Genomic DNA, 26,021 nt, shown 5'->3' on the forward strand with positions numbered 1-26,021 from the left:
TTATTTTTATGTGAGTCTTCTTTTGAAATTCCTAAAATATTGGTAGAATTAAAAATATTTTATTTCAGGGAATAACAAACATTCCATACAAAGATAAAAAGTAAACATATATCAATAAGAAAATACCAAATATAAGGCATCTATACTTATTTTGACAACATAAAAATTAATCTGGAGGGGCAAAGCCAAGATGGCGGCATGAGTAAAGCAGCAGAAATCTCCTCTCCAAAACATATATATTTTCGAAAATACAACAAATACAACTATTCCAAAAAGAGAGATCAGAAGATACAGGACAACAGCCAGACTACATCTATACCTGCGAGAACCCAGCACCCCGCAAAGGGGGTAAGATACAACCTGAGGCCTAGTGGGACCCAAGCGCCCCTCACCCAAGCTTCCAGCAGGAGGAGAGGAGTCAGAGCAGGGAGGGAGAGGGAGCCCAGGACTGCTAAACACCCAGTCCTAGCCATCCACACTGGAGCGCACAAAAACAGTACATGGGGTGCTGGATACTAGGAGAACGGGGCAGTAAAATCTGGGAGCAGGTATCTGCAGTCGGCATTCCTGGGACAAAGAAAAGCAAGTGCCCATTGAAAGTCTTAAAGGGAAAGGGACCCCACAGCAGGATGGCGACATCCTTGCACAATCAGCTCAGCAGCTGGGAACCCAGGGAACTCCAGGCACCCTAACCCCCTGGGCGGCAGCACAGCTCAGAGGTCCCTCACAGTGATAAACAGCCTCCCGTCTGTTCCTGCTCCAGCATGACATCACCATAGAGGAGCCCACAGCAACCGCGTATGGGGCTTCCTTCACAGCGGCCAGGCAGGAATCAGAGACCCAATCTGCATGCAACTGCCGAGCACAAGCTATTAGAGGTCACCATTCTCCCAGGAGAGGAAGGCCACAAACTAGCAAGAAAGGACGTTCTCCCAGCTGACACATGCCAACTACACATGACTATCTCTATCGCCATAAAAAGGTAGAAGAATTTGGTACAGACCAGATTAACCCAGACAGTCTCCACTGAAGAGGAATCTGGGGAGATAAACCTAACCAAGCTTCCTAAAAAAGAATTTAAAAGTAAGGTCATAACATTGCTGATGGACTTGCAGAGAAACATGCAAGAGCTAAGGAGTGAGAATACAGAAATAAAACAATCTCTGGAAGGATTTAAAAGCAGAATGGATGAGATGCAAGAGGCCATTGATGAATTAGAAACTAGAGAACAGGAACGCATAGAAGCTGACACAGAGATAAAAGGATCCCCAGGACTGAAACAACATTAAGAGAACTGTGTGACCAATCCAAAAGGAGCAATATCCGCATTATAGGGGTACCAGAAAAAGAAGAGAGAGAAAAAGGGAAAGTGTATTTGAAGAAATAATTGCTGAAAATTTACAAAAATGGGGGAGGAAATAGTCTCTCAGACCACAGAAATACACAGAATCCCCAACAGAAGGAACACAGAGAGGACAAAACCAAGACACATAATAATTAAAATGGCAAAGATCAAGGACAATGACAGAATTTTAAAGGCAGCTAGAGAGAGGAAAATGGTCACCTACAAAGGAAAACACATCAGGCTATCATCAGACTTCTCAACAGAAACCTTACAGGCCAGAAGAGAATGGCATGATATATTTAATGCAATGAAACAGAAGGGCCTTGAACCAAGAATACTGTATCCAGCACGATTATCATTTAAATAAAAGGAAGAATTAAACAATTTTCAGACAAGCAAAAGTTGAGGGAATTTACCTCCCAAAAGCCACCTCTACAGGGTATGTTAGAGGGACTGTTCTAGATGGGAGCACTCCTAAGGCTAAATAGACGTCACCAGAGAAAATAAAGTCAAAGCAAAGAAAGCAGACCAACCAAACACTAACTAAAGGCAAAAAACAAAATCAATTACCCAAAACAGCAGTCAAAGAAAACACAAAAGAGCACACAATAAAACACCCAACATATAAAGAATGGAGGAGGAGGAATAAGAAGGGAGGGAAATAAACAATCATCAGATGGTGTGTTTATAATACCTCCATAAGTCAGTTAAGTTAGACAGGAAGATATTAAAGAAGCTAACCTTGAACTTCTGGTAAGCATGAATCCAAAGCATGCAATGGCAATAAGTACATATCTTTCAATAATCTCCCTAAATATAAATGGGCTGAATGCACCAATCAAAAGACACAGAGTAACAGAATGGATAAAAAATCAAGATCCATCCATATGCTGCTTACAAGAGACTCACCTCAAACCCAAAGACATGCACAGACTAAAAGTCAAGGAAATGAAAAAGATATTTCATGCAAACAATGAGAAAAAAGCAGGTGTTGCCGTACTACTATCAGACAAAATAGACTTCAAAACAAAGAAAGTAACAAGAGATAAAGAAGGACATTATATAATGATAAGGGCGTCAGTCCAACAAGAGGATATAACCATTATAATTATATATGCACGCAACACAGGAGCACCAGCATATGTGAAACAAATACTAACAGAACTAAAGGAAGAAATAGAATGCAACGCATTCATTTTAAGAGACTTCAACAGGCCACTCACTCCAAAGTATAGATCTACCAGACAGAATATAAGTAAGGACCCACAGGCACTGAACAACGCACTAGAACAGATGGACCTAATAGACATCTATAGAACACTACATCCAAAAGAAACAAGATACACATTCTTCTCAAGTGCACATGAAACATTCTCCAGAATAGACTACATACTGGACCACAATAAGAGCCTCAGTAAATTAAAAAAGATTGAAATTCTAGCAACCAACTTTTCAGACCACAGAGGTATAACACTAGAAATAAATTGTACGAAGAAAGGAAAAGGCTCACAAACACATGGAGGCTTAACAACATGCTCCTAAATAATCAATGGATCAACGACCAAATTAAAATGGAGATCCAGCAATATACGGAAACAAATGACAACAACAACACAAAGCCCCAACTCCTGTGGGACGCAGCAAAAGCAGTCTTAAGAGGAAAGTGTATAGCAATCCAGGCATATTTAAAGAAGGAAGAACCATCTCAAATGAATAGTCTAACGTCACAATTATCGAAATTGGAAAAAGAAGAACAAATGAGGCCTAAAGTCAGCAGAAGGAGGGACATAATAAAGATAAGAGAAGAAATAAAAAAAATTGAAAAGAATAAAACAGAAATAATCAATGAAACCAAGAGTTAGTTCTTTGAGAAAATAAACAAAATAGATAAGCCTCTAGTCAAAATTCTTAAGAGAAAAAGAGAATCAAGGCACATCCACAGAATCAGAAATGAGAACGGAAAAATCACAACACACTCCACAGAAATATGAAGACTTATTAAAGACTACTATGAAAACCTACATGATAACAAGCTGGAAAACATAGAAAAAATGGACAACTTCCTAGAAAAATACAGCCTTCCAAGACTGACCAAGGAAGAAACAGAAAATCTAAACAAACCAATTACCAGCAAAGAAATGGAAGCAGTAATCAAAAAACTACCCAGGAAAAAAACTCCTGGAACAGATGGTTTTACCTCGGAATTTTATAAGACATACAGAGAAGATATAATACCCATTCTTCTTAAAGTTTCCCAAAAAATAGAAGAGCAGGAAATACTCCTAAACTCATTCTATGAAGTCAACATCACCTTAATACCAAAACCAGGTAAAGAGCCCACCAAAAAAGAAAATTACAGACCAATATCCCTGATGAATATAGATGCAAAAATACTCAACAAAATATTAACAAACCGAATTCAAAAACACATTAAAAGGATCATACAACATGACTAAGTGGGATTCATCCCAGGGATGCAAGGATGGCACAACATTCGAAAATCCATCAACATCATCCACCACATAAATAAGAAGAAGGACAAAAACCACAAGATCATTTCCATAGATGCTGGAAAAGCATTTGACTAAATTCAACACACATTCATGATAAAACTCTCAACAAAATGGGCATAGAGGGCAAGTACCTACAACATAATAAAGGCCATATATGATAAACCCACTGCCAACATCATATTGAATAGCGAGAAGCTGAAAGCTTTTCCTCTGAGATCAGGAAGAAGACAGGTGCCCACTCTACCCACTGTTATTCAACATAGTACTGGAGGTCCAAGCCACAGCAATTAGACAAAACAAAGAAAGACAAGGAATCCAGATTGGTAAATAAGAAGTTACACTGTCACTATTTGCAGATGACATGATATTGTACATAAGAAACCCTAGACTCCACTACAAAACTCCTAGAACTAATATTGGAATTCAGCAAAGTTGCAGGATACAAAATTAACACACAGAAATCCGTGGCTTTCCTATACACTAACAATGAACTAATAGAAAAAGAAATCAGGAAAACAATTCCATTCACAATAGCATCAAAAAGAATAAAATACCTAGGAATAAACCTAAGCAAGGAAGTGAAAGACCTACACCCTAAAAACTATAAGACTCTCTTAAGAGACATTAAAGAGGACACTAGCAAATGAAAACCCATCCCACGCTCCTGGATAGGAAGAATTAATATCGTAAAAATGGCCATCCTGCCCAAAGCTATAAACAGATTCGATGCAATCCATATCAAATTACCAACAGCATTCTTCAACAAACTGGAACAAATAGTTCTAAAACTCATAGGGAACCACCAAAGACCCCGAATAGACAAAGCAATCCTGAGAAGGAAGAATAAAGTGGCGGGGGGGAATCTCGCTCCACAACTTCAAGCTCTACTACAAAGCCACAGTAATCAAGACAATTTGGTACTGGCACAAGAACAGAGCCACAGACCAGTGGAACAGAATAGAGACTCCAAACATTAACCCAAACATACATGGTCAATTAATATACGATAAAGGAGCCATGGACATACAATGGGGAAATGACATTCTCTTCAAAAGATGGTGCTGGCAAAATTGGACAGCTACATGTAAGAGAATGAAACTGGATCACCGTCTAACCCCATACACAAAAGTAAATTTGAAATGTATCAAAGACCTGAATGTAAGTCATGTAACCATAAAACTCTTAGAAAAAAACATAGGCAAAAATCTCTTAGACATAAACATGAGCGACTTTTTCATGAATATATCTCCCCGGGCAAGGGAAACAAAAGCAAAAATGAACAAGTGGGACTATATCAAGCTAAAAAGCTTCTGTGCAGGAAAAGACACCATCAATAGAACAAAAAGGTATCCTAAAGTATGGCAGGATATATTCATAAATGACAGATCCAACAAAGGACTGACATCCAAAATATATAAAGAGGTCACACACCTCAACAAACAGAAAGCAAATAAGTCAATTAAAACATGGGCAGAGGGGCTGAACAGACACTTCTCCAAAGAATAAATTCAGATGTCCAACAGACACATGAATAGATGCTCTGCATCGCTAATCATCAGAGAAATGCAAACTAAAACCACAATGAGATATCGCCTCACACCAGTAAGGATCACCACCATCCAGAAGACAAACAACAACAAATGTTGGCGAGGTTGTAGAAAAAGGGGAACCTTCCTACATTGCTGGTGGGAATGTAAATTAGTTCAACCATTGTGGAAAGCAGTATAGAGATTCCTCAAAATGCTCAAAATAGAAATACCATTTGACCCAGGAATTCCACTTCTAGGAATTTACCCTAAGAATGCAGTAGCCCAGTTTGAAAAAGACAGATGCACCCCTGTGTTTATCACAGCACTATTTCCAATAGCCAAGAAATGGAAGCAACCTAAGTGTCCATCAGTAGATGAATGGATAAAGAAAATGTGGTACATATACACAATGGAATATTATTCAGCCATAAGAAGAAAACAAATCTTACCATTTGCAACAACACGGATGGAGCTAGAGGGTATTATGCTCAGTGAAATAAGCCAGGCAAAGAGAGACAAGTACTAAATGATTTCACTCATATGTGGAGTATAACAACAAAGAAAAACTGAAGGAACAAAACAGCAGCAAATCACAGAACCCAAGAATGGACTAACAGTTACCAAAGGGAAAGGGACCCAGAGAGGATGGGTGGGAAGGGAGGGATAAGGGCAGGGAAAAAGAATGGGGGCATTACGATTAGCATGCGTAATGTGGTGGGGGGGCACAGGGAGGGCTGTACAACACAAAGAAAATGAGTAGGGATTCTGCAGCATCTTACTACAGACAGACAGTGACTGTAATGGGGTTTGTGGGTGGGACTTGGTGAAAGGGGGAGCCTAAACATAATGTTCTTCATGTACTTGTAGATTAATGATACCAAAATTTTTTTAAAATACATAAAAAAATATCCATCATGATCAAAGGAGATTCATCCCAGGGATGAATGGATTGTACAACATTCGAAAATCCATCAACATCATCCACTACATCAAAAAAGAGAAGGACAAAAACCACATCATCATCTCCATAGATGCTGAAAAAGCATTTGACAAAATTCAACATCCATTCATGATAAAAACTCTCAACAAAATGCGTATAGAGGGAAAGTACCTCAACATAACAAAGGCCATATATGACAAACCCCCAGCCAACATTGTACTTAACAGTGAGAAGCTGAAAGCTATTCCTTTAAGATTGGGAACAATACAAGAATGCCCAATCTCCCCACTGTTATTCAACATAGTTCTGGAGGTCCTAGCCACGGCAAACAGACAACACAAAGAAATAAAAGGCATCCAGATAGGCAAGAAAGAAGTCAAACTGTACCTGTTTGCAGATGACATGATATTGTATATTAAAAAAAACCTAAAGAATCCACTACAAAACTACTAGATCTAATATCTGAATTAAGCAAAGTTGCAGGATTCAAAATTAATACACGGAAATCTGCTGCATTCCTATACACTAATGATGAACTAGCAGAAAGCGAAATCAGGAAAACAGTTCCATTCACAATTGCATCAAAAAGAATAAAATACCTAGGAATAAACCTAACCAAAGAAGTGAAAGACCTATACCCTGAAAACTACAGGACACTCTTAAGAGAAATTAAAGAGGACACTAAGAAATGGAAATTCATCACAAGCTCTTGGCTAGGAAGAATTAATATTGTCAAAATGGCCATCCTGCTTAAAACAATCTACAGATTAATGCAATCCCTATCAATATACAGACAGCATTTTTCAATGATCTAGAGCAACTAGTTATAAAATACATATGGAATGGCAAAATTACCAGAATAGCCAAAGCAATCCTGAAAAGGAAGAAAAAAGCAGGTGGAATTATGCTCCCTGACTTCAAGCTCTACTACAAAGCCACAGTAATCAAGACAATTTGGTACTGGCACAAGAACAGACCCATAGACCAGTGGAACAGAATAGAGTCCAGATATAAACTCAAGCACATATGGTCAATTAACATACGATAAAGGAGCCATGGATATGCAATGGGGAAATGACAGCCTCTTCAACTGCCGGTGTTGGCAAAACTGGACAGCTACATGTAAGAGAATGAAACTGGATTACTGTCTAACCCCATACACAAAGTATACTCAAAATGGATCAAAGACCTGGATGTAAGTCATGAAACCATAAAACTCTTAGAAGAAAACATAGGCAAAAATCTCTTGGACATAAACATGAGCAACTTCTTTATGAACTTATCTCCCTGGGCAAGGGAAACAAAACCAAAAATGAGCAAGTGGGACTATATCAAACTAAAAAGCTTCTGCACAGCAAAGAATACCATCAGTAGAACAAAAAGCCATCCTAAAGTATGGGAGAATATATTCATAAAAGACATACCTGATATGGGGTTGATATCCAAATTATATAAAGAGCTCACACACCTCAACAAACAAAAAGCAAATAAGCCAATTAAAACATGGGCAGAGGGGCTGAACAGACACTTCTCCAAAGAATAAATTCAGATGGACAACAGGCACATGAAAACATGCTCCACATCGCTAATCATCAGAGAAATGCTAATTAAAACCACAATGAGACATCATCTCACACCAATTAGGATGGCCAACATGCAAAAGAGAAACAACAACAAATGTTGGCGAGGATGTGGAGAAAGGGGAACCCTCCTAAACTGCTGGTGGGAATATAAACTGGTTCAACAATTGTGGAAAGCAGTATGGAGGTTCCTCAAAAAACTTAAAATATGAATACCATTTGACCCAGGAATTCCACTCCTAGGAATTTACCCTAAGAATGCAGCAGCCCAATTTGAAAAAGACACATGCACCCCTATGTTTATCGCAGCACTATTTACAATAGCCAAGAAATGGAAGCAACCGAAGTGTCCATAAAATTATTTCACTTATCTGTGGAGTATAAGAACAAAGAAAAAACTGAAGGAACAAAACAGTAGCAGACTCACAGAACCCAAGAATAGACTAACAGCTATCAAGGGGAAAGGGACTGGGGAGGGTGGGTGGGAAGGAAGGGATAAGGGGGAAAATGGGGCATTACAATTAGCACACATAATGTAGGGGGGGGACACGGGAAAGGCAGTATATACAGACAAGACAAGTAATGATTCTATAGCATCTTACTATGCTGATGGACAGTGACTATAATGGGGTATGTGGGGGGAACTGGATAATGAGGGGAGTCTAGTAACCATAATGTTGTTCAAGTAATTGTACATTAATGATATCAAAATTTTAAAAATCAAAAAAATATTCATGTATAAGAATTTTTGGGAGGAAAATCTGCCCTATATTTGGACTGACATTGTTTTATTAACAATTGGATTTTCTTATTATTAACTTATGTGAATAAATTGCTTTAACAGACAGAAGATTTTCTCTTTTCCCAATATTCTTTCCTTGTATTCTAAATATTTTGCTTAGTAAGTTAACATGAGTACTTACTTGACAAGAATCTGCTTCTCCCTCTTCCATTGGCTCATCAACCATATTAAGACCATTCACCTGAAAAATATTGTTCAAAAACTGAAGATCAAATGTATTAGAATAAGAGTAATAAGTAAATAAAATATAACCCTAGTCATTTCCCTTCACAGTCTAACAAAATCCACCCTCACTGAAAAAGAAAAGGATAAAGGACACAAAGAAGGTACTTAGAAAAGGGACATTATTAGTATAGTTTCAATATTTTCTTTGAGAATCTTTGAACTTCACAGATGTATGTTTCATTTCATATTGTTAATTAGCCTTGTTTTGGTGAACAGATAATAAACATATGAACCATTTTTTTCATTACAACTGTCCTCAAATATTTATGAGACAGGAAAAAAATATCACAGAAGAAATCTGTTGTGGGGATATATTAAGAGAAGAATTTTATATATTTGAAAAATTGTCAATTCCTTTCCATTGATTCAGTTCAATTAAATTTTGAGTTACCCTACAGAATAGTAAAATGTAGGAGAAAAATGTAAGTGGCCATGAAAATAAAATTATTTCAACACAGTAAGTTCAGTGGGTAATAATACTTACACTTTAAGCCCTACTTTAGGAAAGAGCAAGTATAGAAGACTTAGATCAACAGTCTGCAAGCTCTAGGTCATGGGTCAAACCTGGCCCACCAACTATCTTGTTTTTGTAAATAAAATTTTAGTGGAACACAGACACATTCATTTGTTTCCATATTATCTATGGTTGCTTTCTCATTCCAACAGCAGTGTTGATCAGTTGTCAGAGACCCTTTGCCTGAAAAACCTAAAATATTTACTACTTGGCCCTTTACAGAAAAAAATCTGCCAACATGTGATGTAAGGTGTTTAAAAATTAAGCATCATCAAGATGGTATAGAAAAAAATTTTAGCACTGATTATTTGTAAAAGTCCACAGAGAAATAAAAAAAAGGAGAGGAAGAAAGTGCAATAAGTAGTGCTTCTGGTGGCAACCAAGATGGAATAAGACTATCTATCCTCTGATTATAAACTGGAAACTTTGCACAAAATACAAAATTACTACCTGAGGACTCTGAAAATTAAACAACAGCAAGATTGTTGAGAAAGATCAAAATATGGAGAACCCGTACTGTGGTGAGTATTCTGTGTTAATTTTATATCTTTATCTCATGACTTTAACCCTAGGAGAGACTGAGGCATGGAATTCCAAAATGGGCGTTAAAATTTCCAAAATAAACCCCACATTCTAGAAAGATGACCAGGAAAAGTTGTACTTTTGAGCTGGTGAGCATAAGAAAAACCCCAAGGTTTCTTTTCCCCACTATTTTGTGTTTTTTGTCTCCCAGTCCTGCTCCAGGGCAAGCCACCATCAAGAAAAATACCTCTCTGTCACAAGAAAAACCAAGAGAAGAGTCCTGTAAGATAAGTAAGGGGGTATCCCTATTTTGTTTGGTTGGTTCTTTTGCTCTTTACTTCACCCCAAGGGCAGGCACAATAGAGCAAACTTTTGTGACAACAAAAAAGGCTACTCAGAGAGAAACTTGTATTTCTGGCCAGAGGAAAACAGAAAAAATGACCCATGGAAATGAGAATCCATAGAGGAAATTTTGGAAGAGACAGAATGGGAGAAAGAAATCCCCTAAATCTGTATATGAGCAGATGTAAGTCCTGGCCTCAACAACAAACTGAACATGTGTTGAATAGAATAAAAAAAGACTAGATCCCATACTAGATAACAAAGGGAGCCTCAATAAATTCAAAAATATTGAAATTTTATCAAGAAGCTTCTCAGAACATAATCATACAAAACTAGAAACAAATTACATAAAGAAAACAAAAAAACCTAGAAACACATGAGCTAAGCAACATGCTTCTAAATAATCAATGGAACAATGAACAAATTAAAACAGAAATCAAGCAACACATGGAGACAAATTTTGGAAACACAAATTCAAAAAAACAAAAACTAAGAAGCCCCAAATCTGTGGGATACACTGAAGGCAGTTCTAAGAGAAAAGTACATAGCAGTACAGGCTTATGTCAAAAAGCAAGAACAATCCACATAAAGAAAAAATAGAAAAAGAAAAATGAAGCCCAAAGTTAATAGAAGAAGGGACATAATAAAGAACAGAGAAGACATAAATAAAATACAGAATAAAACAATAGAAAAAAAAACCAATGAAACCAGGAGCTGATTTTTTGAGAAAATAAACAAATTAGATAAACCCCTAGCCAGACTTAACAAGAAAAATAAGAGTACACAAATAAACAAAATCAGAAATGAAGAAGGAATAATCACAACAAACACCACAGAAATACAAAGAATTATTAGAGAACACTAGGAAAAATCATAAGCCAATAAATTAGACAACCCAGAAAAAACGAACAACTTTCTAGAAAAATACAACCTTCCAAGACTGACCTGGGAAGAAACAGAAAATTTGAACAGACCACTTACCACCAATGAAATTGAATTGGTAATCAAAAAACTCCCCAAAAAACAAAATTCCAGGTACAGATGTCTTCACAGCAGAATTCTACCAAACATTTAAAGAAGACTAATACCCATCTTACTTAGAGTATTGCACAAAGTAGAAGAGGAGGGAATACTTCCAAGCTCATTCTAGGAGGCCAGCATCACTCTAATACCAAAATCAGACAAAGATAGCACAAAAAAAGAAAACTATAGACTAATATCCCTGATGAAGAGGTGTGAAAATATGCAACAAAATTTTGGAAAACACAAATCTAAAGATACATCAAAAAGATCATCCCTCATGACCAAGTGGGATTTATTCCAGGGATGCAAAGATGGTAAAATATTCATAAATCAGTCAATATCATACACCACACTAACAAAAAGGATAAAAATCACATGAACACATAATCTCAATGCTGAAAAAGCATTTGGCACAATTCAATATCCATTCATGATTAAAACTCTCAACAAAATGGGTATCGAGGGTATATACCTCCATATAATAAAGGCCATATATGACAAAACAACAGCCAACTTCATACTTAATAGTGAAAGTTGAAAACTTTTTCTTTAAGATCAGGATCAAGACAAGGATGCCCGCTCTCACCACATTTAGGGAACACTTTATCGGAGGTCCTAGCATGGTAATCAGATAACACCAAGAGATAAAAGACATCCAAACAGGTAAGGAAGAAATTAAACTGTCACTATTTGCAGAAGACATGGTATTATATATAGAAAACACTAGGAACTCCACAAAAAACTATTAGAACTAATAACTTAATTCAGCAAAGTTGGAGGATACAAAGTTAATACACAGAAATCTGTTAACATTCCACATACTAACAATAAACCAACAGAAAGAGAAATCAGGAAAACAACTCCATTTACAATTGCATCAAAAAGAATAAAATACCGAGGAGTAAACCTAACCAAGCAGGTGAAAGACCTTTACTCTGAAATCTGTAAGACATTCATGAGGGAAATTACAGAAGATACTGATAAATGGAAATCTATCCCATGTTCATGGAATGAAGTTATTATTGTCAAAATGGTCATCTTGCCCAAAGCAATTTATAGATTCAATGCAATCCTACCAAAATACAAACAGCATTTTGCAATGAACTAGAAGAATTAGTTCTAAAATTCATATGGAACCACAAAATATGCCAAATAGCCAAAGCAATCCTGAGAAAGAACAAAGCTGGGAGATTATGCTCCTTGACTTCAAGCTCTACTACAAAGCTACAGTAATCAAAACTGTAGTACCAAACAAATGGCACTGGCACAAGAACCAACCTATAGGTCAATGCAACAGAACAGAGAGCCCAGATATAAACCCATGCATATATGGTCAATTAATAAATGACAAAAGAGGCATGAATATACAGTGGGTAAAAGACAGTCTCTTCAACAGCTGGTGTAGGTAAAACTGGACAGCTACACATAAAAGAATGAAATTGCATTGTTGTCTAAATCCATAAACAAAAGTAAACTCGAAATGGATCAAGTACCTGAATATAAGCCATGAGACCATAAAACTCTTATAGGAAAATATAGGTAAAAATCTCTGGAATATAAGCATGAACAAATTTTTCCTGAACGTATCTCCTCAGGCAAAGGAAACAAAATCAAATATGGGTCTACATCAGACTAAAACACTTCATACAGCAAAGAACACCATGAGCATAAGAAAAAAGGCATTATACAGTACGGGAGAATATATTTGTAAATGTTGCATCTGAAAAAGGGTTAACATCTAAATTATAAAAAGAACTAATATGCCTCAACACTCAAAAAAATAACAACCTGATTAAGAAAAGGGCAGAGGTCCTGAACAGACACTTCTCCAAAGAAGAAATATAAATCGCCAATAGCTACATAAAAAGATACTCGACATCACTAATCACCAGGGAAATGAAAATTAAAACCACAGTGAGATATCACCTCACACCAATTAGAATGGCCACTAACCAAAAGAAATAATAAATGTTAGCGAGGATGTGGAGAAATGGGAACCCTCCTACACTGCTGATGGGAATGTAAATTGGTGGAAAGCAGTATGGATATTCCCGTAGAAATACCATTTGGCCCAGTAATTCCAATCCTAGGAATCCACCTGAAGAAAATATAATCCCTGATTTTAAAAGATATATTCACCAAAATCATTCTATGAAGCCAGCATTACTCTAATACTAAAACCAGGTAAAGACCCCACCAAAAAAGAAAATTACAGACCAATATCAATGATGAACACAGATGCAAAAATACTCAACAACATACTAGCAAACCCAATTCAAAAATACATCAAGAAGATCATAGACCATGATCGAGTGGGATTCATCTCAGGGATGCAATGATGGCACAACATTCGAAAATCCATCAACATCATCGACCACATCAACAAAAAGGACAGAATGCACATGATAATTTCCACAGATGCTGAAAAAGCATTCAACAAAATTCAACATCCAGGGGGATCCAGAGCCAAGATGGTGGCGTGAGTAGAGCACTGGAAATCTCCTCCCAAAACCATATATATTTTTGAAAATACAACAAATACAACTCTCCCTAAAAGAGAGAACAGAAGACACAGTACAACAGCCAGACTACATCCACACCTGCGAGAACCCAGAACCTCACGAAGGGGGTAAGATACAAGCCGCGGCCCAAAGGGACCCGAGCGCCCCTCGCCCCAGCTCCCGGCAGGAAGAGAGGAGTTGGAGTGGGGAGGGAGAGGGAGCCCAGGACTGCGAAATAGCCAGCCTTAGCCATCTGCACCAGAGCACAGACACACAGTGCATGAGTGGGGTTCTGGAAACTAGGGAAAAAGGACAGTAAGACCTGTGAGCGGGTCCCTGCAGCTGGCGCCCCTGGTACAAAGAAAAGCGAGTGCTTTTTGAAAGTCTTAAAGGGACAGTGACCCCACAAATGGATGGAAGCATCCCGGGACACTTAGCCAAGCAGCTGGGAATACCGGGGAACTCCAGGTGCCCTAACACCCTGGGCAGCAGTGCAGATTGGAAGCCCCTCACGGAGATAAACAGCTTCCCAGCCGTTTCCCCTCAGACATGGCTCCGCCATATTGGAGCAGTGGCCTGAGGCAGGCCGCGCCCACAGCAATCACAGAGCTATACTCCATAGCAGCCAGGCAAAAATCAGAAGCCCCATCAGTGCACAGCTGCCCAGCACAAGCCACTAGAGGTCGCTGTTCTCCCAGGAGAGGAAGGCCACAAACCAGCAAGAAGGGATGTTCTCCCAGCTGTCACACGCACCAGCTCCGTAAACTATCTCTATCGCCATGTAAAGGCAGAAAAATTTGATACAGACCAAAATCACAGACGCAACCCCTGAGAAGGAGACAGACCTAACCGGTCTTCCTGAAAAAGAATTCAAAATAAAGGACATAACCATGATGACGAAGGTGCAGAGAAATATACAAGAGCTAAGGAATGACATCCGGAGGGAGACTACAGAAATGAAACAATGTCTGGAAGGATTTGTAAGAAGAATGGATAAGATGCAAGAGGCCATTGATGGAATAGAATACAGAGAATAGGAACGCATAGAAGCTGACACAGAGAGAGATAAAAGGATCTCCAGGAATGAAACAATATTCAGAGAACTGTGTGACCAATCCAAAAGGAGCAATATCTGCATTATAGGGGTACCAGAAGAAGAAGAGAGAGAAAAAGGGAAAGTGTATTTGAAGAAATAATTGCTGAAAATTTACAAAAATGGGGGAGGAAATAGTCTCTCAGACCACAGAAATACACAGAATCCCCAACAGAAGGGACACAAAGAAGACAAAACCAAGACACAAAATAATTAAAATGGCAAAGATAAAGGACAATGACAGAATTTTAAAGGCAGCTAGAGAGAGGAAAATGGTCACCTACAAAGGAAAACCCATCGGGCTATCATCATCAGACTTCTCAAGAGAAACCTTACAGGCCAGAAGAGAATAGCATGATATATTTAATGCAATGAAACAGAAGGGCCTTGAACCAAGAACACTGTATCCACCATGATTATCATTTAAATATGAAGGAGGGATTAAACAACTGCCAGACAAGCAAAAGTTGAGGGAATTTGCCTCCCACAAACCACCTCTACAGGGTATTTTAGAGGGACTGTTCTAGATGGGAGCATTCCTAAAAAGTGCACAGGAATATGAAATGGAGGAGGAGGAATAAGAAGGAAGAGAAATAAAGAATCATCAGACTGTGTTTATAATAGCTCAATAAGTGAGTTTAGTTAGTAAGGTAGTAAAGAAGCTAACCTTAAACCTTTGGTAACCACGAATCTAAAGCTTGCAATGTCATTAACTACATATCTTTCAATAATCACCCTAAATGTAAATGGACTGAATGCACCAATCAAAAGACACAGAGTAATAGAATGGATAAAAAAGCAAGACCCATCTGGATGCTGCTTACAAGACACTCACCTCAAACCCAAAGACATGCACAGATTAAAAGTCAAGGGATGGAAAATGATATTTCATGCAAACAACAGGGAGAAAAAAGCAGCTGTTGCAATACTAGTATCAGACAAAATAGATTTCAAAACAAAGAAAGTAACAAGAGATCAAGAAGGACATTCCATAATGATAAAGGGCTCAGTCCAACAAGAGGATACAACCATTATAAATATATATGCACGAAATACAGGAACACCAACATATGTGAAACCAATACTAACAGAATTAAAGGAGGAAATAGAATGTAATGCATTCATTTTGGGAGACTTTAACACACCACTCACTCCAAAGGACAGATCCACCAGAAAGAAAATAAGTAAGGACACAGAGGCACTGAACAACACACTAGAACAGATGGACATAACAGACATCTACAGAACTCTACATCCAAAAGCAACAGGATACACATTCTTCTCAAGTGCACATGGAACATTCTCCAGAACAGACCACATACTAGGCCACAAAAAGAGCCTCAGTAAATTTCAAAAGACTGAAATTCTACCAACCAACTTTTCAGACCACAAAGGTATAAAACTAGAAATAAATTGTACAAAGAAAGCAAAAAGGCTCACAAACACATGGAGGCTTAACAACATGCTCCTAAATAATAAATGGATCAACGAACAAATTAAAATAGAGATCAAGGAATATGTGGAAACAAATTACAACAACAACACAAAGCCCCAACTTCTGAGGGATGCAGCAAAAGCAGTCTTAAGAGGAAAGTATATAGCGATCCAGGCATACTTCAAGAAGGAAGAACACTCCCAAATGAATAGCCTGACATCACAATTATCGAAACTGGAAAAAGAAGAACAAATGAGGCCTAAAGTCAGCAAGGGGGACATAATAAAGACCAGAAAAGAAATAAACAAAATTGAGAAGAATAAAACAATAGAAAAAATCAATGAAACCAAGAGCTGGTTCTTCGAGAAAATAAACAAAATAGATCAGCCTCTAGTCAAACTTATTAAGAGAAAAAGAGAATCAACACACATCAACAGAATCAGAAACGAGAATGGAAAAATCATGACACACTCCACAGAAATACAAAGAATTATTAGAGAGTACTATGAAAACCTATATGCTAACAAGCTGGGAAACCTAGGAGAAATGGACAACTTCCTAGAAAAATACAACCTTCCAAGACTGACCAAGGAAGAAACACAAAAGTTAAACAAACCAATTACAAGCAAAGAAATTGAAGCTGTAATCAAAAAACTACCAAAGAACAAAACCCCCGGGCCAGATGGATTTACCTCAGAATTTTATCAGACATACAGAGAAGACATAATACCCATTCTCCTTAAAGTTTTCCAGAGAATAGAAGAGGAGGGAACACTCCCAAACTCATTCTATGAAGCCAACATCACCCTAATACCAAAACCAGGCAAAGAACCCACCAAAAAAGAAAATTACAGACCAATATCTCTGATGAATGTAGATGCAAAAATACTCAATAAAATATTAGCAAACCGAAGTCAAAAATATATCAAAAGGATCATACACCACGACCAAGTGTGATTCATCCCAGGGATGCAAGGATGGTACAACATTCGAAAATCCATCAACATCATACACTACATCAACAAAAAGAAGGACAAAAACCACATGATCATCTCCATAGATGTTGAAAAAGCATTCAACAAAGTTCAACATACATTCATGATAAAAACTCTCAGTAAAATAGGTATAGAGGGCAAGTACCTCAACATAATAAAGGCCATATATGATAACCCCACAGCTAACATCATACTGAACAGTGAGAAGCTGAAAATTTTTCCTCTGAGATCAGGAACAAGACAGGGATGCCCACTCTCCCCACTGTTATTTAACATAATACTGGAGGTCCTAGCCACGGCAATTAGACAAAACAAAGAAATACAAGGAATCCAGATTAGTAAAGAAGTTAAACTGTCACTATTTCCAGATGACATGACACTGTATATAAAAAACTCTAAAGACTCCACTCGAAAACTACTAGAATTGATATCAGAATACAGCAAAGTTGCAGGATACAAAATTAACACACAGAAATCTGTGGCTTTCCTATACACTAACAATGAACCAATAGAAAGAAAAATCATGAAAACAATTCCATTCACAATTGCATCAAAAATAATAAAATACCTAGGAATAAACCTAACCGAAGAAGTGAAAGACCTAAACCTGAAAACTATAAGACACTCCTAAGAGAAATTAAATAGGACACTAACAAATGGAAATTCATCCCCTGCTCTTGGGTAAGAAGAATTAATATTGTCAAAATGGCCATCCTACCTAAAGCAATCTACAGATTCAATGCAGTCCCTGTCAAAATACAAACAGCATTCTTCAACAAACTGGAACAAATAGTTCTAAAATTCATATGGAACCACAAAAGACCCTGAATAGCCAGAGCAATCCTGAGAAGGAAGAATAAAGCTGCGGGGGATTACGTTCCCCAACTTAAAGCTCTACTACCAAGCCACAGTAGTCAAGACAATTGGGTACTAGCACAAGACCAGACTCGTAGATCAATGGAACAGACTAGAGAGCCCAGATATAAACCCACACGTACATGGCCAATCAACATACAATAAAAGAGCCATGGATATACAATGTGGGAATGACAGCCTCATCAACAACTAGTGTTCACAAAATTGGACAGCTACATGAAAGAGAATGAAATTGGATTAGTGTCTAATGCCATGAACAAAAGTAATCTCGAAATGGATCAAAGACCTGAATTTAAGTCGTGAAACAATAAAACTCTTAGCAGAAAATATAGGCAAAAATCTCTTGAATATAAACATGAACAACCTTTTCCTGAACACATCTCCTCAGGCAAGGGAAACAAAAGGGAAAATGAACAAACGGGACTACGTCAAACTAAAAAGCTTCTGTACAGCAAAGGAACCCATCAGTAAAACAAAAGGGCACGCCACTGTATGGGAGAATATATTCATAACTGACATATCTGATAAGGAGTAACACCCAAAATACATGAAGAATTCAGATGCCTCAACTCCCATAAAGGAAACAATCCAATTAAAAAATGGGCAGAGGATCTGAACAGACATTTCTCCAAAGAAGAAATTCAAATGTCCAACAGGCACATGAAAAGATTCTCCACATCACTAATCATCAGGGAAATGCAAATTAAACCCTCAATGAGATAACACCTCACACCAGTTAGGATGGCCAACATCAAAAAGACAAGGAACAACAAATGTTATTGTGGATGCAAAGAAAGGGGAACCTTCATACACTGTTGGTGGGAATGTAAATTAGTTCAACCACTGTGGGAAGCAGTATGGAAGTTCCTCAAAAAACTAAAAAGAAATCCCATTTGACCCAGGAATTTCACTCCTAGAAATTTACCCAAGGAAAACAAGATCACAGATTCAAAAAGATATATTCACCCCTATGTTTATCCCAGTACTATTTACAATACCCAAGACATGGAAGCAACCTAAGTGTCCATCAATAGATGAATGGATAAAGAAGTTGTAAACATATACAATGAATATTATTATGCCATAAGAAGAAAACAGATCCTACCATTTACAACAACGTAGATGGATCTGGAGGCATTATGCTCAGTGAAATAGGCCAGGGAAAGAAAGACAAGTACCAAATGATTTCCCTCATTTGTGGAGTTAACAACGAAGCAAAACTTAAGGAATAAAACAGCAGCAGACTCACAGACTCCAAGAAAGGACTAGAGGTTACCAAAGGGAAATGGGGTGGGGATGGAGGGAGAATGGGATTAAGGGGTAATGTGATTAGCACACATAATGTAGAGGGGGCACGGGGAAGGCAGTGTGCGACAAAGAAGACAAGTAGTGACTCTATAGCATCTTACTATGCTGATGGACAGTGACTGTAATGGGGTGTTTGGGGGACTTGATAATATGGGTGAATGCAGTAACCACAATGTTGCTCATGTGAAACTTTCATATAATTGTCTATCAATGATACCTTAATTTTAAAAATCCCATATTATTATTGTATTGCTGTCAATTTCTCCATGTCTGTTAATATTTACTTTATTTAATTAGGTGCTCCTAAGTGGGTACATATGTACTTATAAATATCATATCTACTTGCTGGGTTCATTCTTTTATCAGTAGGTTGTGCCCCCTCTTTATCCTTTATTATAGTTCTTGTCTTAAAGCTTGTAGGTACCCTAGCTTTATTTTGGGTTCCACTTCTGTGGAGCATCTATTTCTATCCCTTCATGTTCAGTCTACATGTGTCCTAAATTGAAGTGAGTTTTTTATAGGCAATAGACGTGGGTTTTTTTATCCATTGAGCCACTCTATGTGCTTTGATTGGAGAATTTACTCCATTCATATTTAAGGTAATTATTGATAGGTATGTACTTGCATTTTGTTAACAGTTTTAGGGCTGTTTTTCTCTCTTTTTCCCTTGTAGTTTAATGACATTTAGTGTTATGTTTAGATTCTTTCTTACTTTATATATTTAAATTTTGCTTTGTGATTACCATGAGGTTCACATATATCCGAAATATGTAAGTGTATTTTATATTCATAGCAGCTTATAACTGAACACATTCCATAACTCTACATTTTTAACTCCCCCATTTTATATATTGGTGTCACTTTTTACATCTTATTTTATGTACCCCTTAACTAATTATTGTAACTTTAATTTTACTACTTTTGTTTTTTTTTTAACATTCTTATTAGCTTTATAAGTGATTGATCCAATACCTTTACATATACTTACCTTTTCCTGTGAGATTTTTGCTCTTGGCTGTTTTCTTGTTATTAATTAGTGCCAATTCTTCTCAGCTTAGATAAGTCCCTTTGATGTTTCTTGTAAGGCCAGTTTAGCAGTAATGAACTCCTTAACTTTTGCTTGTCTGGAAAACTCTGTCTTTCAAATCTGGATGACTTTGCCAGGCAGAGTATTCCTGGTTGGAAGACTTTTCTTTCAGGACTTTAAATATTTCAAGCCACTCCCTTGTAGTTTGCATAATTTCTGTTGAGAAATCACCTCATATCCTTGTGGGGTTTCCCTTTTAGGTAACAATTGGTTTCTCTCTTACTTTTAAAATCATCACTTTATCATAAACTTTGGTATTTAATTATAATTAATGTCTTGATTTCAATCTTTTTATGTTCGTATTTGGAACTTAGACTGTTTCTTTCCCTACATTAAAGAAGCTTTCAGCCATTAATTTTTCAAATATTCTGCCCCTTTTGCTCACTTCTTATGGGACCTCAAAAATGCAAATGTTATTCCACCAGATGTTGTCCCAGAGGTCCCATTTATTATATTCACTTAACGTTTTCTTTTTTGTGCACTGAGTTTCATTGCTTCATCTTCCAGCTGAGTCATATTTATACTTCATCCCCTCTGCTGTTGAACATCTGTAGTGTATATTTCAGTTCAATTATTATATTTTCTTGATCATTTTAAAAATTAGAGTTAATGTACAATATTATATTGTTTTCAAGTATACAATATAGTGACGTTTTCATATTAAATGCCCACCCAACTGTAATTACTATCTCTCAACATAGAAAGATGTTGCAGTAGACTGTATTCTCTGTTGTACTTTCATCCCTGTGACTAATTAATATTAATATTATGTGCTGAGATTTTTGTGCCCCTTTATCCACTTCACCTATTTCACCCCCTCACCCCAACCCTCCCTCCTTGTAACCATTAGTCACTTATCAGTGTCTCTGATTCTACTGCTGTTTTGTTCATATATTTTTTCTTTTGTTTTTAGATACCACATATCAATGAAATCACATATTACTTCTCTTTCCCTGCCTAGCTTATTTCACTTAGCATTTATACAATTTGTCACAAATGGCAAGATTTCTGTGTGTGTGTGTGTGTACACACAGAGAGAGAGCATATTTGTATATAATGTTATATATAATATGGGAATAATAATATTCCATTATACATATGTATATATAACATCTTCTTTATCCATTCATCTACTGAGGGACACTTTTGTTGCATCCATATCTTGGCTATTATAGATAATACAACAATAAATGTAAGCATTAATATATTTTTCAAATCAGTGATTTTGCTTTCTTTGGGTAAATTCCCAGAGGTGGAATTGCTGGGTCATATGGTATTTCTATTTTTATTTTCCTGAGGAACCTCCATACTGCTTCCCATAGTGGATGCACCAATTTACATTTTTACCAACAGTGTAGAAAGATTCCCTTATCTCCACATCCTTGACAACACTTATTTCTATTTTGGATAGTGCCATTCTGACCTGTGTGAGGTGATATCTCATTGTAGTTTTGACTTGCATTTCCCTGATGATTAACAATGTGGAGCATCTTTTCATGTACCTGATAGCCATCAGTATCTCTTCCTTGGAAAGATGTCTATTCAGATGTCTCTGCCCATTTTTCAATTGTGGTTTTTGTTAGTGTTAGTCATATGAGTTCTTTGTATATTTTAGATGTTGAGCCCTTATTAGATGTATAATTTACAAATATATTCTCCCATTCTGTAGGTTGCCTTTTTGTATTGTTGATGGTTTCCTTTGCTGTGCAGAAGCATTTTAGTTTGATGTAGTCCCACTTATTTTTGCTTTTGTTTCCCTTATCCACGGAGATGTGTCCAGGAAAAAAATGCTCATGCTTATGTTTCAGAGATTTTTGCCCATGTTTTCTTCTAAGTTTTATGGTTTCACATCTTGTATTTAGGTTTTTAATCCATTTTGGGTCTACTTGTGTGTATGGTGTTAGTAATCAGTGTCATCCTCTTGCGTGTAGCTGTTCAGTTTTTCCAACATCATTTTTTGAAGATAGTGAAACTTCCCCATTGTATATAATTGCTTCCTTTGTCATATATTTATTTACCATAAAGGTGTAGATTTATTTCTGGGCTCACTATTCTTTTCCATTGACGTATGGCTCTGTTCTTGTGCTAGTACTATACTGTTTTGATTACTGTAGCTCTGTAGTATAGCTTCAAGTCAGAGAGCATAATACCCCAACTCTGGTCTTCTTTCTCAAGATTACTGAGGTTATTTGGGGTCTTTTGTGGTTCCATATAAATTGTAGGATTTTTTATCTTTTTATTGAAGTGCTGTTGATACACAATATTGTACTGGTTTCATTCAGCTGTGAAGCCATCATGTCCTGGACTTTCGTTTGTTAGGAGTTTTTTGATTACCAATTCAGTTTTGTTACTGTTAACCAGTCTGTTCCAATTTTCTGTTTCTTCTTGGAAGACCCTATGTTTCTAGAAATTTGCCCATTTTTTTTCTTCTAGGTTGTCCAATTTATTAGCATATAATTTTTTGTAGAATTCTCTCACAATTCTTTTAATTCCTGTGGTGTCAGTTGTAACCTCTCCTTTTTTGTTTATGATTGTGTTTACTTGTGTCCTTTTTTATTTCTTGGTAAGTCTGGATAGGGGTTTACCTATTTTATTTTCTGAAGGATCCAACTCTTGGCTTGATTTTTTTCTATTTTTTTGTCCACTATTTAGTTTTAGTCTAAGGTTTATTATGGCCCTCCTACTAATCTTGGGTTTCACTTGTTCTTTTTCTAGTTCTTTAGTTATGAGTTTGGATTGTTTATTTGGGATTATTCCTGTTTCTTGAGTTAGGCCTGTATTGCTATCTATTTCCCTTTCATAACCAATTTTGCTCCATTCCACATATTTTGAGCCATTGTGTTGTTTTCATTTGTCTCTCTGTATTTTCCTCTTTGATTTGTTCATTGATCCATTAATTATTTAGAAGTATGGTTTAATCTCCCAGTGTTTGTGGTTGTTTCACTTTCTTCATATAATTGATATCTAGTTTCATACATTGTGGTTTGAAAGATGCTTGATACAATTTCAATCATTTTTAACTTATTGAGGCTCCTTTTGTGTCTTAATATGTGATCTATTCTGGGGAACACTCCATGCACACTGGAGAAAAACTTTTATCTTGCTGCTTTTTGGTACAACGTTCTGTATGTATCTGTTAAGTCCATCTGTGCTAATGTGTCATTCAATGCCTGTTTCCTTATTTTCTGTCTGGATGATTTGTCCTATGACGTGAGAGTGGTGTTAAAATTTCCTAATATGGAGATGGGCGGAAGATGGCGGCATGAGTAGAGCAGCAGAAATCTCCTCCCAAAACCACATATATCTATGAAAATACAACAAAGACAACCCTTACTGGAATAAAGACCAGAGGACACAGGACAATATCCAGACCACATCCGCACCTGAGAGAACCCAGCGCCTCGCGAAGGGGGTAAGATACAAAACCAGGCCCAGTGGGAGCCGAGCGCCCATCCCCACAACTCCCGGCGGGAGAAGAATAGGCAGAGCGGGAGGGAGACGGAGCACAGGACTGCGGAACACTCAGCCCCAGCCATCCGGGCCAGAGTGCAGGGCCCTGGATACTAGGAAAACAGGGCAGCAAGAACAGTGAGTGGGAACTGGAGGCCGGACACCGGAGGACATAAGAAAAGCGAGCGACCAATTTTTTTTTTTCTATTTTCATTTGGTGAGCGGTTTTTGGAAGTCTTAAAGGGATAGGGCCCCCAATACTAGGGAAACAGGGCAGTAAGAACAGTGAGCGAGCACCGGTGGCTTGGCGCCGGAGGACACCAGAAAAGCAAGCGACCATTTTTTTTTTTTTTTTTTTTTGCTGTTTTGTTTTGGCGAGCGCTTTTTGGAAGTCTTAAAGGGATAGGGACCCCAATACTAGGGAAACAGGGCAGCAAGACCGGTGAGCAGATGCCTGAGGCTGGCGCCAGAGAATAAAGAAAAACGAGCGGCCACCTTTTTTTTAATTAAAAAAAATTTTTTTTTTTTAAATTAAAAAAATTTTTTTTTTTTCTTGTGGTCGTTGTTTTGTTTTGGCGGGTGCTTTTTGGAAGTCTTAAAGGGGCAGGGCGGGACACGGAATCCAGAGGTACGGAATCCGGGGATCTCTGGGCACCCTAACCCCTGGGGTGCAGGGAGCAGGGAGGCCCCTTACGGAGATAAATAGCCTCCAGGCCGCTCTCCCTCCAACACGACTCCACCACTTTGGGGCAGACACCCGAACCAGGCCACGCCCAGAGCAACAGCGGAGATAAACTCCATAGCAGCCGGACAGGAAGCAGAAACCCTGTCTGCGCGCAGCTGCCCAGCACAAGCCACTAGAGGTCGCTGTTCTCCCAGGAGAGGAGGGCCACAAAAAAACAAGAAGGGAAGTTCTTCCAGCCATCACTCGTCCCAGCTCTGCAAACTATTCCTATCACCATGAAAAGGCAAAGCTACAGGCAGACAAAGATCACAGAGACAACACCAGAGAAGGAGACAGACCTAACCAGTCTTCCGGAAAAAGAATTCAAAATAACAATCATAAACATGCTGGCAGAGATGCAGAGAAATATGCAAGAGAAATGGGATGAAGTCCGGAGGGAGATCACAGATGCCAGAAAGGAGATTGCAGAAATGAAACAAACTCTGGAAGGGTTTATAAGCAGAATGGATAGGATGCAAGAGGCCATTGATGGAATTGAAACCAGAGAACAGGAACACATAGAAGCTGACATAGAGAGAGATAAAAGGATCTCCAGGAATGAAACAATATTAAGAGAACTGTGTGACCAATCCAAAAGGAACAATATCCGTATTATAGGGGTTCCAGAAAAAGAAGAGAGGGGAAAAGAGATGGAAAGTATCTTAGAAGAAATAATTGCTGAAAACATCCCCAAACTGGGGGAGGAAATAATCGAACAGACCACAGAAATACACAGAACCCCCAACAGAAAGGATCCAAGGAGGACAACACCAAGACACATAATAATTAAAATGGCAAAGATCAAGGACAAGGAAAGAGTTTTAAAGGCAGCTAGAGAGAAAAAGGTCACCTATAAAGGAAAACCCATCAGGCTAACATCAGACTTCTCGACACAAACCCTACAGGCCAGAAGAGAATGGCATGATATATTTAATACAATGAAACAGAAGGGCCTTGAACCAAGGATACTGTATCCAGCACGACTATCATTCAAATATGATGGTGGGATTAAACAATTCCCAGACAAACAAAAGCTGAGGGAATTTGCTTCCCACAAACCACCTCTACAGGACATCTTACAGGGACTGCTCTAGATGGGAGCACTCCTAGAAAGAGCACAGCACAAAACACCCAACATATGAAGAATCGAGGAGGAGGAACAAGAAGGGAGAGAAGAAAAGAATCTCCAGACAGTGTATAAAACAGCTCAATAAGCG

At 37.8% G+C, this 26,021-nt stretch overlaps 1 protein-coding gene across 3 annotated transcripts in view; it reads right to left on the reverse strand.

The window, feature by feature from the left end:
- RPS6KA6 (ribosomal protein S6 kinase A6) overlaps positions 1-26,021 on the reverse strand; it is a 188,733-nt gene that overhangs the window by 116,181 nt on the left and 46,531 nt on the right. For 2 of the 3 annotated variants that reach the window (XM_036905358.2, XM_036905355.2), the window contains exon 2: positions 8,831-8,890. In XM_036905358.2, coding sequence (XP_036761253.1) covers positions 8,831-8,875 — 45 coding nt within the window. In that variant the 5' untranslated portion in view covers positions 8,876-8,890. Of the gene's footprint in view, positions 1-8,830; positions 8,891-26,021 lie in introns of those variants that run through there. The other variant, XM_036905359.2, reaches the window with a different exon arrangement.

The sequence above is a fragment of the Manis pentadactyla genome, chromosome X (assembly GCF_030020395.1).
Source record: "Manis pentadactyla isolate mManPen7 chromosome X, mManPen7.hap1, whole genome shotgun sequence".
NCBI classification, from domain to species: Eukaryota; Metazoa; Chordata; class Mammalia; order Pholidota; family Manidae; genus Manis; species Manis pentadactyla.